Source organism: Vanellus vanellus (genome assembly GCF_965231255.1).
Source record: "Vanellus vanellus genome assembly, chromosome: 6".
Taxonomy (NCBI): domain Eukaryota; kingdom Metazoa; phylum Chordata; class Aves; order Charadriiformes; family Charadriidae; genus Vanellus; species Vanellus vanellus.
In genome coordinates, this window is record NC_138911.1 from 27,612,424 (window position 1) to 27,627,508 (window position 15,085).

The 15,085-nt window shown below is 45.2% G+C and overlaps 1 protein-coding gene across 2 annotated transcripts; it reads right to left on the minus strand.

The window, feature by feature from the left end:
• Nucleotides 1-77: 77 nt before the first annotated feature.
• On the minus strand, nucleotides 78-13,614 carry DDB2 (damage specific DNA binding protein 2). 2 transcript variants are annotated; one of them, XM_082485259.1, is made up of 10 exons: nucleotides 13,434-13,614; nucleotides 10,447-10,577; nucleotides 9,158-9,349; nucleotides 6,287-6,453; nucleotides 5,112-5,211; nucleotides 3,548-3,725; nucleotides 2,724-2,869; nucleotides 2,317-2,481; nucleotides 1,954-1,999; nucleotides 78-1,256 (listed from the first exon to the last, which is right to left on the minus strand). In XM_082485259.1, the coding sequence occupies exons 1-10, from the start codon at nucleotides 13,603-13,605 to the stop codon at nucleotides 1,012-1,014; spliced, it is 1,542 nt and encodes a 513-aa protein (XP_082341385.1). In that variant the 5' UTR covers nucleotides 13,606-13,614; the 3' UTR covers nucleotides 78-1,011. The 2 variants fall into 2 exon arrangements, with proteins under 2 accessions (XP_082341385.1, XP_082341386.1); XM_082485260.1 differs by lacking the exon at nucleotides 6,287-6,453 and adding an exon at nucleotides 8,159-8,304 and having other exon boundaries at nucleotides 13,434-13,613.
• Between the last annotated feature and the right edge of the window lie 1,471 nt (nucleotides 13,615-15,085).

Here is a 15,085-nt window from a genome sequence, read left to right on the forward strand (position 1 = left end):
AATGCTCACAGCAGCCACTCTGTATCAAAGAAGAATTTCAGTTTAGTACAAAACTTTATTAATATCAATACTGCGAAACTATAAAAGTGAACATAGAGAATCTGAGTGGGCCTGGAGCCTGTCCCATCCATCAACCTCTGGGACAGCAGCGAGGCCCCAGACAGCCTTGTAAACAAACTAGAAAAAGCAAAACTTTTCAGTTTAACAGCAGTCTTGAGATTTGGCTCTGAGCATGGGTATTTGGAAGAAATTCCTCATTTCTGCTTTACAACACTTCTATCCAACATCCTGAAGCACATAGGCATGGGTGAAAAAAATTACTTAGTCAGTGGCATGAAAAAGCCACTGAACCTCTGAAAACAGTAACTACAGCATCAGTAATTCCCAGTTGCATACTGCCCTTGCATCTCCTGAGGCAGGTAAAGAGCTCTGGCAGTATCGTGTTCTTTGTGATCTAGTTAAGTAGCTGCAAGCACAGAAGAGGCTAAGCCTGAGGTCTTGACAGATGCACATTTTCCAAGAAGCTCACATACGGGAGAGGTTGGTGTTCCCTAGGCTACCCAAGCTACCCATCGCCTCACCCCTGTGAACAGCGTCTACCTTTTCAGGACATTAGCTTTGTTAGCAAAGGGTTTCTCAGCTCAGTTTGACAAGAGGCTGGAGACCCTGCCATCAGCTGCTCCACAGCAGACTACAGGAGATGGTAACCTCTGACAAGTGATGACAAGCAAGCAGATATGGCAGGCTGGAAGCAGTAAATTCAGCAGGATCCGAGAACGTCTTTGAAGTTTTCCTAGTGCCTCCAAAAATGGGTGGCAACTCCACTTGGAGGAGGAACTGGGTACTGACACAACTTTCTAGAAGGGGAAGCAAAGGGAATCAGGGAAGCAAGATCAGATCCAGGAGGAAGGACAAAGTAGAAGCCTAATGCCCTGCACAGTTTATACTGCCCATTGCCAACACTGAATTTGTACCCTGTGATCCAGAAAGGATCAAAATACTAAATCAGTTCTATAGATCCTTCCCTTTTCGCTTCCTTCCCTGTGATTTAGAATCATTGCTTTTTGTCCTCATCTCCTCCAGCTCCCAAGGCAGTAAGTTAGCTTTGAGTTTGCTTGTCCCGGGGTTTGCCTGCCTCTGCCCTCCACGTCTGGACAAACTCCAGCTTCCAATCCCCTGTTCTGTCATGGCTTTCAAAAGATGTTCTTGCTTCTTGGCCACCATCTCCTCCCGGCTCCAGATCAGAATATTAAAGCCTGAGAGGGAAAATTAAACACTGTGCATCAGAAACTCTACACCAAATATAATACCTTAAGCTATGTCACTAAAATGCCAGAAATTCAAAATGCTTTGTCTGTTCTAAGACATTTCCAAGGTACAGAGGATGCAAAGATATTTATTTGCAGATGCTATCTCCACACAGCCATAGAAATTTGATCTAATTAAGAAACATAATCAAGTAATTCCTAATCTCATCTGTCACAGGTCTAAGACTTAAATCTATAGGCAGCTGCCTTAATCCCATACAGTCTGCAAAAATAAATTAGTAATCTTGCCTCTGCAGCCTAGGAAATTGGATAAATTAAATGAAGAAAGAGGGCACAGCCTAGCAGGAAAAGGCTTCTCCCCTCCCATTGTTTTCTGCTGCTGTTCCATGGCCGGCAGATGGCAGCGGCTCCCTGCTGCATGGAGGCTTCTCACTCCTCCGGACTTCATGCTCTCAGGAATGTTTCACAGATGACGACTAGCAACCTGTTTTCTAACTGTAGAGGTGGAAGACTGAAAAGAAAATCTTGATCTCTTTTACAGATGTAGGAAATTATAGAGGACTACTAGCAAGTCGGATTTGAAAAAACCCTCACTCACAACTTGCTTTAGTCTCAAGAAACAAGCCTGCCCTTTTCTGGGACTGGAACCCACCCATGCTTAATGCCCCAGGTTCTCTTTACTTACCCATACCAGAAGCCAGCGTGTCTCCCATAGGGTTAAATTTATTGAGCTGAAAATGGAAACACAATGAGAGTCTGTAAGAGCATCACTGCTTATGTAACAGAGTCATAAGAGCACCACGGCTTACATAACAGCATCAAACCATCTGGAAAACCCAATGTCCCCTCAAGAGTGTCACAGAAAACCCACAGGTGACCATGGACTAACCCTGCTCGAGTCAGCAGCTTTAGCAAGCAGCCATACCCCCACGAGAGCATAAGTCTGTCACAAGTAAAGAGGATACCCCTATTGTTCTAGTCCCTAACCCATATCTCTTGGCTGTGGTTCAATACACAGCGGTCCTTTTAGCTGCAGTGCTCAACTCACCGAGATAATACCAGAAGCATTTGGATCATGGAGTTGACAAACCATCTCTCCGGTGTTTCCATCGAATACATCAACAGTTCGTAGCTCATTCACTGTGTACCCTGGGAACTTAGGGTCTGGGTAGCGACCTGCTACAATGAGGTCATAGCGAGGATGCCATGTTGCCTAGTCGTAGAGCAGAGTGATGGGGAGTTAAGAGAAAGGGACAGAGCTCATACTGACACACACCAGGCAACCGGAAGTGTGAGCAACAGTTTGTACATCCCACTCACAGCCTGAGGAATATGGGTATCCTCAAAACACCCACCAATGTAGCACCCTGACCAGAAATGAGACCATTTCTGATTTAGAGCCGGCTGCTAGCACCAAGCGGGGTACTCCTCTCAGACTGCACTGGCTTAACTCACCTTAATAGGTGTGAGGTGCTGAAACTGCCGATGTGGATGTGGGATCAGATGCTGTGGCTTGGTCCAGTCTGAAGATGAGTAAACACGGATTTCACTGCGCTGGTCTGTGCTCAGGAGCTTGGCGCCATCTGTTGGGCTGAAGTAAGCTAGGAGAGGGGGACAATAAGGCAAATAAAAGATGACAATGCTGTAACTGACAAGAAACATAAAAGTCACATTTCTCTGACTGGAAACACATTGCTATTACTGTAATAGGGAGTGGAATACAGCCATGTATCCCAACAGACAAGACTTTAGCTGTCTCAAACAAAATCAAAGCTCTTACAAGCAGTAAGCTGAAATCTACAATGCTGGGTTACATAGCAAGAATCATTATTCTGATTTTAGAATCAAAGAGACATTGCAAAGAAAGGAACTTGCTCCTTCAAATGGAAAATTAGTGGGAAAGCTGGAGGCAGACACCAGCAGTTTGGACTTCCATGAACTGGTAAAACTGCACCCAAGAAACAGAGGTCTGAGTCCCATTCTCTGCTTTTGTCAAAGGAACTGCGCCAATAAATTCAGGTTTCTAATCTCAGCCACTGCTGATGCTTCCACACTCACCTCTAAAGGCACAGTGCCAGTTTGTATGGCACGTCTAAGACTGTCCTGCAGCTGCCTTATCAACCTACCTGTCTCTGGCCACACATTCCCACTGCCTTCCTTGCTTTAACAAACTACTGCGCAACTTCAAATCTTATCAAAAGCTAACATTGCCACAATAAAAGCTGAGCTGAGTGGACTCTCTGCAGACATTCATGCAATTAAATCCTTATCCAACTCACCTGCATTGACAGGTTTGTCATGAGGAAGCACATGAAGAAAATTCATTTTGTTTTTGATGTTTCTGAGGTCCCAGATTTTGACTGTCTGATCTACAGATGCTGTAGCCAACAGCCACTCACATCGGGAGTTAAACTCCACATGAGTCACTTTCTTTTTGTGCAATTTCATCTTCCAAATCTGCAGCAGAGGAAACAGAAAATCACACAGAAAAAAAATAATCAAGGCCTGGAGTAAAGAAATGGAATAATAATCTACTAGTGCAGAGTAAAGAGGTCACACATTTACAGAGTAGCAAAACTTCTAAAATACACCAAGAGTTTATCCACTGGAAACAAGGAGAAGAATGACCTTGGGAACTAATTATTTAATTCTAGAACTCTGATCCACCAATTTATTACAGCTATGAAAAAGGAAAACACAATCCCTGGTTCATGGAGGGAAGTATTAGTGCAAGATCACATCTGAAATACTTTATGCAATACCAGTCTTCCACCTGCAGAAAGATTAAACCAAACTGGAACAGGTACAGAAAATGTGCTGCCAAGATAACAGTAAGAAGGAAGGGCCTGCTTTGTGGGAGAAGACCAAAAGAGCTTGCTTGGTTTATCGTAGTAAAAAAGGTGAGAGGAGGTTTCTAGAAATACATCAGCAAAGAAGCATGAGGCTAGGAGAAATATTTCAATTAACAAGAACAAATGGATATAAACTGTCCATGAATAAATTTGTATCTGAAGCTGGAAGATTATTTCTAATCGAAAGGGTGAAACGGGGCCATCCTCCCTACAATAATGGGTATCTCCCAAGTGCAGAAAAGACTGTCACATTCTTTCAGGAGAAAAAAAAAAAGAAAGGAAGCAACTAACCTTGAATAAGCACAAATCACCTGGAGCCCTCCTGACTCTGCCCACTAATTTACACAGCTGCCTCTGGCACAGCTGCCACAGCTCACTGGGTGGCAAACTCTTACAGATGTTCCCCTTACAGGCAGGAGAAATGGTAATTCCGGTGTAATGGTACAGCAGGCTCTTGAAAGCAGGGCCTGCTCCAATTATTCTCTTAATACATTTCTGTACCGCTTCAGACTCGAAGGCACAGCCTGCCTCTGCGTGCCCTCTCGTGTCTAATGGCAGTAGTGCAATTTCTATCCCAGCATTCGCTGAATTCTGCTGTGTACCTAACTCCAAGGTCATGGAAGGGTACACATTAAAGCATTATCTCCTAAATGACTCCCATCAGTGCACTAAGTTTCTGGAAGTGTGAAGGCTGTTGGGTGCTCACATCTTCATGTTACCCTATAATTACTCTGGCCAGTAGCAAATACTGTTAAGGAAGGGTTAGCACACAACACAGTCCCTGTTTGGGAATTCTTACCATTACACTCAACAATGTGAAAATGTCTAATGAATGGCAGAAGTGGAAGACTTCTCACCACCTAGACAAGGGGTGGACTCATCTCCTGAGCTGCAAGGTACTTGTTCCTCTTTTCAGGGTCCCTGTAGTGTAAGAAAGCACATGAGCCATGAAGATTCCCGTAGAGGAGACGCTGCATGGAGCCATACAAACCTCTTCACCAGAAGTGCTGAGCAGGACCACGTTGCCCACATTATCACCTGTCACCACTGCACGGCAGCTTGCAGAAACATCAACACTGCAGTACCAGCAACTAGAGGGAAAGACAGAAAATCAGTGCTGCCTCTCACAGGCAAGTGACGGCAGCAGTGCTCTGGTTCACATCTTGCCCCTGACAAGGAAGACTGCAACAGATTGTAACTGCAATCTCCTGCCTGATGGCGTGGGCCTGAGTATCAGGAAGGGGGATGGGTTATCAGCAATGCTTTCTGTTGGTGACTGAATATGAAATAACTTTCTAGTCATTTGTGAAGTGCTCATTAGATGGAGTGTGACACATTGGGACAGTGGAACATAACAGAGGCTGAAAAGCCACTTGGTGCCTGCACATGGACACACCTTGGGAAAGATCAGAACATCCTTGTGACATTGACAAATGTACAGAAACAGCTTTAAAATTACGTTTTCCACAAAACACTGAAGCAGCAGTAAAGAAAAGACAAAAGCTTTGGACTGAAAAGTTACGCATCAAACTGTCTCAACTTCATACCCCAGGAAACAAAACTCAATACAGATATATCTGATAAAGACATACGTCTTAATGTCAGCTCTGCTGGGAGGGGAAAGGCAGTGAGAATAAAGCTGGGGTCCTTTGGGAACTTGTTGGGAAAGCTTCACACGCAAAGATAAATTATTCTAGAATTCAAGGTGATGGAAATTAGCATGCTGAGCCTGAAGCCTCCAGAAGGGCAGCAGGGTAAACTCAATAACCTAAAACTCAGATTTTGCAGGAATGCTGAGCTGCTACAGACAAACTGATGACAACGGAGAGGGGGAAGTTATCCTGCTCTTCCCACCTCTCACTTTATGAAGTGAAAAGCTGTCACTATCTGCCAGATAGGAAATGGTGTCACCAAAAAGCAACACCAGAAGATGCAGGCACCACACTCAGCTACTGTAAAAGCGTAAGTCCCCTATTGCTGCCTAGCTTGTCACCCACCCTGCAGTGCTAAGGTCAGGACCAGGAGCCCTGTCTCCAAGCTTCCTCACAGGACCAATTCATACCAAGAGTCTCCTAACACTGGCAAAGACGAAGATGTTAGCACAAGAAGCAGCACAGCATTAACCCCAAGGAATAGAGAATCAACCTTGCAGCGCTCCCTTCTCACCAAACATTATGGTGTTCATGGCCACAGTCCGGGGCACGGGAGATCACCTGCACCGCTCTGCCCTCAAGGTCCTGCAGACTTAGGGTGCCATCCCCTGATGCCACATAAAGCTTCACTGCCTCATAAGGACTGAACTTGATGTCTCCAAGAGAATCTCCTGGCCCTTTCTGGAATACACACAAAGCCAAGAGGCACCAAGGTTAGAGCAGAAGACAAAATCTTAATACAACACATCTTCTGGAACACATTGCCAGTTTCCCTAGTACAACACACTGCCTTCTGACAGGGCATGTACACAAGAACTCTTTTTTTCTAATCTGTTTCCAATTTAAGCATATACATTCTGAGCCTTTAAGTTCAACCCCACCACTTTTGGCTGCAAACCTCATTAGCAGCATTGCCTCTTCTGCTATGGGGGTAGGACTAATGTGCAGTTTACCCCCTGGCTCAAACCAGGCTTAGGATATCACAAGCAAAACCAGCACCATTCCATGCAGAAATGACATAAAATCTCATGACAGCCCTGCACCAAGCTTTTCTTACAGAGACTTCATTCACCATTTCCCTAAGGCTGCTTTTGCTGCTGTATCTGGTCTTTCTCAAGGTACTAGCAGGCAGGATGAGAACGGTGCAAGGAGAAATCCTACTGTTAACCCCATGCCACAGGAATCTTATGTTGTGTTGTTATATTGTTGTTATGTTATGTTATGTTATGTTACATTATGTTATTCTACCTCAAACTGTCTACTGAGGAAATGTGGAAACCCTACACAAAGACAGAAAAGAAGGATGCTAGCCAGGAGTCCCCAAATTCTTTGATACTCAAGTGCACTACATCTGCTGCTCACAAAGAAACTACTTAATAAAGTCTCACTGTAAATACTAGACTTCAAGAAGCCAATGAAGATCAAAAAAGGCCCACCCATAGAGCCTGCCAGTAGAAGGAGGATGGCATGCCCTTTCAAATCCGGCATCACTGCTGAAAGGCATCCCACTGGGATACGAGATCCATGTGTCCCAGGACCCAGACTAACCCTCCTTGCTCACCTGGACAGTGATCCCAGCTCTACTTGGGTTCACCTTCTGCCCTATTACAAGGTTGCAGCTGGAACAGCCAATTTGGAAACCAACCATGAAAGCTGCCACTGGAAGGAATCAGGTGGGGAAAAGTAAGGAGGAGGCTAACCCAGATTCCCTCACTTACCTTTAAGCACTAAATTGAAGGAACTAATTGAAGAGCTCAGGCTTCCTCATGAGTCCACAGAAAAGCAACAGTCTGAGAGATCATTCTAAGCATAGGCAGAAAAAGTTGCCTCTAGCGGTTCATCTCCTCTTTCCACTTTCCAGTATTTTAGATAAGCACCAAAAGTTAGGTGGGATGAATTGGAGTGATCCTTATGACATGCACCACTTGAATTCAGTGGTGTTTGTGTAGAAGCACTGAGGGGACTATAAATTGTCCTGTATAAACCATCTGTCAATGAGCAGCACTGCTAACAGGTGAAGAGGTTCGAAGGTCCCCAGGGCACAGAGCTATAGGAGGTTTAAGAACAAACAGCTGAAGAAACCCACTGGCACCCCCACGCTCTCCCAGTGCATAACAGGAATTAAGCAGCATCAAAGAGTCCCTCCCCTTCACGAAGAAAAGCTCTCTCCTACCCACCACCCCATTTCAGGGAAAAATAAAAAAGGAGAGTGAGCCTCCCTGGAAGAGAGAAGATCCCTGAAATCCAGAGGATAAAGGACATGTATGTGGAGAAGAGGCTACCACATATTAGAGACAAACATCTCGCTCGCTCGCTCTCGCTCTCGCTCTCTAGCACTCCTGCCAGCAGGACACAGAGGCCCAAAGCATTGCTATATATTTCTTACTCCCAGTCCTCGGTGCTGGTGAAGACCCGGACAGTATTGCCATTAAAATCCTGCAGGGTGGTAGTGCCGGCAACTGACGAAGTGTACAGCTGACTAGGGTTAAAAGGGTTAAACTTCATTCCTGTGATGGCCCCTCCAGCTCCCATCTACAAGGAAGGGGATGAACAAAAGAAAAATCCACTGAGTGATGGGGAAGGAGAAAAGTATGTTCTGTAAGTCTGCATTCACTGCTATGTCCTTAACAGCAACAGTGAAACACACCACAGTGCTCCAAGGAGGCAAAGACGACCCTATCTTCCCACATCATGGCTGTCTAGACAGCTGCTCTCCTGGAGGACAAAATGGAAAATCCTTCGGTCCCCAGGCAATGTATTCCCTGGCTGGCTGGCACCACACTATTTACAAAAAAAGAAAAATGACTCTGAAATTTCTGGAGGATAGACCCCCTCCCAGAGTATACCTGTGTTAATTTAGAAAGGGGATAAAAGTTGCGGTGTCTTTGAGCCCCTGTCAGAATGGGAATGGCTGAATACAGCAACGAGGGGGCATGCCAGCTATATAAACCGTTCATTCTACCTTAGTTTCTCACTTTAGATAAAGGGACTTTGCTTCTCCCCACTCAAAGATCTTTGTTTTGTCATCTGACAGAATAAAAGGTGAACAGAGAAAGATCAAGACATAAAACAGACAGACCCTCTCTCCCTACTTGTTTCTGGGACCCTTTTAAGATAACTGTTTTGCCAGTTGCTTCATTATTTTTCCACTGAGCACACACCAAGTACTGCTGCGCTATGAACTTCATCAACATATCTCAGTTCTCCCCAGCACTAGAACAGTCTGGGACTTGGGAACAGACATGCTGTTGCATCTCAGTCCTGCCCCACAGCTGGCTACTCTGCAACCCAAGACCCTTCTCACAACAGACCTCAGTTTTGATCTGGAGTATTTGGTGGCACTCCAGTTTTCCCTCCCACCCATTCCATGCACCCAAAGCCTTACCCCTTTTATGAAGCACGTTTTAGTAAGTACTTCATAGTCCCAAAGGATGATGTCTCCACCTTTAGAACCAACAGCTACGGTACTGGGGTGTGTTGGATGCCATTCCAGGCACGTCACTCTCCTGTCAAAGGGACTTGCTGTTCGAAAGAGGCGGTATGAGGCAAGGGAACGCAGAAAGGGCAGCTGCAGACACTGTTAAAAAGATAAAGAGAATTATGACTCTTGCAGGGATCCCCAAGATTCTCTGAATGAGGAGCGCTAACAATTTTTAATTGCCATCAGTGTTAGTACATTCAAGCAAAATTCTAAGCCTCTCTGTAGAATGAAGAGAACATGCTGTCCCCAAAGGGAAAGTCTGTGACCACACAAAAATCCACACCAGGCACAGCACTTGGAAAGCAACAGAGAACTGAGAGATATTACACTTTAAATGAGGTCCAGGGAGCTAAGCCTCATGGGCTGAGCTAAAACAGTAGGAATATAAACAAGGCAGAAGAACATGCCTTCACACCAGTACAAGGCACTTATGACTATCTATGTCTTTACTGAGCATCCCAAAATGTTAGACATCATCCAGAGATACAATATTATGGTCTTCCATCCAGACTGCCTGCAGCTCAACTACACAGTATAGGAGCGAACAGAACACTTGAAAAAGGGAATGAGAAACCGCGACATGTTTGTATTGTTTATTCAGCTGAGGAATAGGTATTGCTTGAATGAGCTTGGTGATTTCTTTATCATTTGGATATTTAAAATAGATAAATCACCTGGAAGATAAAGCTAGCCCAGGTGCTTCCCACCTATGGATGTTATAGAAAAAGTTAATTTTCAAATGTAAAGAGGAGTATGGCTCTGAAAAACAGTAAAACATTATCGACTTGATGGAGTATGTCTGTGAAGAGCAAAAATCAACACTAAACCTGACATAATTAGCAAAGTAGAGTGGATACCAAAATAGTATGACAAGACAGTCAGATCAGCATGCAAAAGTAGCACTGTGCAGTAACTCCACTGGTAGAGTGGCTAAGTTTAAATATGATTCAAGGAAGCACAGAATTAACAGAGGATAAAATGTAAAGTGACAGGGCTGGGTCAACTGAAAGGGAAAGCCATCTCAGCTCTTGCATTTTACAGGATTAAGAAACATAAGGGTGCGCCAGACTTTGAGCCCCAAACTGTGTACGTGAGAAACTTCAGACGCCTTTAAAGTTTCCCTGCTTGTGTTGAAGATGTTTTTATGTATGGAGCTGAGATGTCCAACAGGTCATGAAGGAGAAACTCCTCACCCGCCTGAGCTGTGCCCGAATGGAGCCTCCCAGCATGTTCTGGTAGACATAATGAACAATGCTGCACTGTCGCTCCAGCTGATGGAAAAGGACTCTGTTGTTTCTCACCATGGACCCACCTCCATTCCAACCTGCCAGAGAGGAAAAGAGTAACTTACTGAGAGCCAACACATGTCATGTTAACTCACTAAACAACACAGGAAGACGTCTGTATTTGCTGCTACAACCATGAAAAGCTTCAGCCACAAGATAAAAGTCTCTAAATGATTCTTACATATCTGAGGTCCAGCAGCCTCTGCAATTATGGAGTTCATGGCTTCCCACAGCCTGACAGAGCTTTGTGTTTGCTTCCTCCTGTTAAACCTTCCTTCTCCTTGCCAAAGATTTATCAAAAAGAAAACAGGAGAGGCCTACAGCAATGCCACAGGTGGTGCATCTCTTGGACAGTATACAATTTGAATGGTTCATACCCAAAATAGAACAAAGCTATACAAAGCCCCAGCAACTTGGAAATACGCCACGGGAGGTGGTAAGCCCCTGGGCACAGCAAAGGGAAAGTCAGACGTGTGACCAGCAGAAATGTTAACACCTGAAAATTCCCCAAGCTTAGCAACATGAGTTCCCACACAGTTCCTGAAATGCCTGCTTGTGAATCAGAATTTTCGATCTGCTTGTGCTGTAGCCCGTACGGTCTGCCTACAGCAGTGTGAGTTTTGGTTTTGATAATAGACTTGCTGACGCCTCATCGCCTGAAAACCTTTCTGTTTGGAGTGATTTTTGCTGAGAGTACGGCATGCTTCTACATTTTGTTCATGTTCCAAGTTTTTATCTTCAGGGACCTTTACATAAAAAACAGTCCCATGTCTGTGATCTAATCATCCCCATGGCGATGGTCTGCAACACCACAGGGAATCCAGACATCAAATGCATTTCTTAAGAAACAAAAATGCTATTTTCCCTTAAGGATATTTATTAAAAAAACCCAAACAACAGAAGACTGAAAACATAGGGATCATTCCATATGATCTGAACCCAAACGAAATCTTTCTTTAATGCAACACTGGAGCTGAGAAATGCACAGGTGTGAAACTGAACTTCGTTGTTCACATGCCAACATAGTGCCAACACTTGTCACACCTGTTGAAATATAAAGTATTTATACTCTAATTCCTTTTTTTCACAGAAGAATTAGCATCCACAGTTCCTTCTTCAGAGGTGATGGAAATGGAGGTATTTTTTTCCAAATTCTGCTTTATTATGAAGGATAATTTATTAAGAAACAAACTTTTTAGAAACAGCCTCTTTAGAATCTGCTGGAAGAAACCCTTTAAAAAGTTGTTTCAATTGCAAGAAATTGAACCTGTCCCATATGGCTCAGGAGAATTTTTTTTTTCCAAAACACATAAAAATCAAAACTGGAACACAGAATGGGAAAGCTCAAATACAAAAGTCTTAATCTTTTTAAAAAAGTTTTAAGGGAAAAATATTATTTGCCTCATTTTTCCAAAGTACTAGCTACATCCAATTCCCTCTGAATCTTACCAGAACTGCAGATGCTTACCAAATCTGAAAATCAGGCCACGAAGTTACAATGAAAATCATGTAACTAAATTAACTACAGAAGATACTTTAACTATCCACAGTTATACACAAAACTCCTTTCAAACAGAGTATTTTGCCTCCACAGCCACTGTTCACACTGCCAATCTTCTAAGTTTGGAGTTATACACCAGACAATGGAAATGTCCAAAATAGTAGAACTCCTGTATCTCTGACTATTTAAACACACTTCAGTAATTTCTGGATCCTTAAAGCCAAAATTGTACAGAAAAAAATGTAGTATTTCCACACAAAGCAGTAACTCTAATGATCTCCTAAAAAAAAAGATGGAATTAAAGGTTTTATCTGAGAAAAGGAGGCTGAAGGGAGACCTTATCACTCTCTACAATGACCTGAAAGGAGGTTGTAACAAGGTGGGTGTTGGTCTCTTCTCCCAAGTAGCAAGCAGATAGGATGAGAGGAAATGGCCTCAAGTTGTGCCAGGGGAAGTTGAGATTGGATATTAAGAAAAATTTCTTCACCAAAAGGTGAAGCATTGTTCTCAAGCATTGGAGCAAGCTGCCCAGGGAAGTGGTTGAGTCACCATTCCTGGAGGTATTTAAGACATGCAGATGTGGTGCTCAGCAACATGGTTTGGTGGTGGACTTGGTAGTGTTAGGTTAACAGTTGGATTCGATGATCTTCAGGGTCTTTTCCAACCTAAATGATTCCATGATCCTATGAAAATAGTCCTTACTGTAGCTGAAACCTACATAAACTTCTTGATAATGCAAAGCATTAACATTTCCAGTATCTTAGAACTTAATCACCTCTCCTCATTGTATCAAAAATCTTTAAGAGTTTGGGTTTTTTTAAGTTACATACTAAAGGAAAGAAAAAAGCACATGAAAAGTTACTAGTGGAAATTCTGTCCCATCTAATCTGAACATAGAGGTAAAAAGTATTCCTACTTACTATAGCAAAAGTTAGAATATGCAAAGAATCAACTGGAAATGCCAGTTTAGATTGCATGCTGGAGGATACCCACCTTATGACTACGAAACTGCATTAAGAATACCATGACAGAAAAAACAAGGCATTACCAAGATTGGGCTGTCCTACAATAAAGCAGACATCTGGTAATTCAGGAATTCCACAAACCTTAACCACCCTCAAATGACCTGTGACAGCATCTTCAGTGAGCAGGCTTCCACCAAGGGGTACAGAGTCTCAAAAATGAAACACACATGCATGCACACACACACTAGACAGATAACTGCAGGATGTACTACCCCAATACATGTCCATGTATCACTTCAATACATAACCCCATCTGAACACTCATGTCTGAACACGATTCTTGGCATTCTCCCTCTTCAACTAGTCGATGCCTGCCATTTACGGTAAATCTGGTTGGGAGAAATGGTAAGAATCTGAGGAAATGTTACCGATTTTCTCTGGGGGTTTGGATGTTTTTCTCACAAACAACCTCTTTGCTTGTGGCTCATTCCCTAGTTCCTCGTAGTCCGGTTTCCTCTTCACAGCTGATTTTGCCTCTTCCGGCCAGTGCTCATGTGCCCTTTCATGCTTCTTGTCCTTTGGCTGGTTCACTGGAGCCATTCTGTCTGACCACTAAAAGCAAACAAAGCATGGAAGGTAAGACTGTCGTACACTTAACTAGAAGACAGAGAGGAAAACTGGAATGAAACATATCCCAGTGGTCTTGAAAATAGTGATTATACCTGTACCCTCTTTCATCAGCATGACAGTAGCTTTTTGTTGTGCTCGGCTGAAGAGGGGAATAGGTTCAATAAACTATTCTTTGTTCACATATGAAAATCAACGTATCCTAAAGCACTAGAATATGTTTTGACAGATGTGCTTCTACCAAACTTTTAAGCTTAAAACCCACAGATCTGCATAAAGTACATTTGTGAAACCACATAATGCCCTAACTGTTTCTCTAGCAGCTCACACTGAGCTCTTTAGATTCAGCTAAGGAAAAGGTCAGAGCTTTTACGACGATGGCCAGGGCCGACTGGTCTTTCACCAAATATGCTCAGAAGGCACTTCCTATTCAACAGCCACTTTTCCTCACAACCACCACCTGGTATTTAGATTGGGCTCCTACACTGACTGGCAACCACGCCTGAACTGTTCTTCTGACCCGTGCCTCGTGTTACGACCCCCAAAACGCCACCCGGACCCCGAGGACAGGCACGGGCCTGCCAAAGCCTTCCTCCCTGCTGGCGGGCCGTGCCTCGCGGGTCGTGCCTCGCACGCCGTCCGCCGCCGCAGATCCCCCCACAAGAGCCTGGTACAGGCTGATCCCGCGCTAGCGCTAAACTTATTTATAATTCGTGAATGGCTGTCACGGATGTGTTAAATATAGCTCGGCAGGCACGGCGCAAGCTTCCCCAAATAGCGCCCACCCCGCGACTCCGGGCCTCACCCGGCCCCGCGGGGCCGCCCCTCAGGGCCGCGGCCCGCCAGGCCCCAGGCCCGGCCCCGGCCCGGCTCCCCCGCGGCCTGGGCGGGAAGGGCCGCCCCGCTCTCACCTGCGCTCCGGCGGCCTCCGCTCCCCCGGCGCGGCCGAGGACGGCGGGCGGCAGCCGGCCCCTCCCCCGCGGTTTCATAACCGGGGCGGGAAGCGGGGGGGCAGCGGCTCTCGCCGCGGCCCGGCGGGAAGGGCTCCCCCGCCGCCCGCCCCTGGGGAGCGGCACCGAGCCCGCGGGCTCCGCCGGCGCAGGCCATGACGGCGCGCCCGGCTCCCTGCCGACCGTTCGCTGCTGAGGGGCAGGGGAGAGGCCGCGGAGGGCCCGGGGTGGCCGCTGCAGCCTCCCCCCGCCGTCCTTACGACGCCCCGCCGGCCCTCAGCATGAGTAGCCCCCATCGGCCCTGCCAATGCGGGAGGCGGTTTTGGGGCTCACGCCGCACTCATGGCCTGGCGCAAAAACACGCAGTCAGAGTCTGTGAGGTGTCCTTTGGAAGTTTATTGTTGCTGCTTTTTTATGGTGCAGGACTTAAGCTGCACAATAAGGGCCCCAAAATACATCAAGCAACAACAAAAAAAAGGCGCTATTTCAAAACACAACTTGCC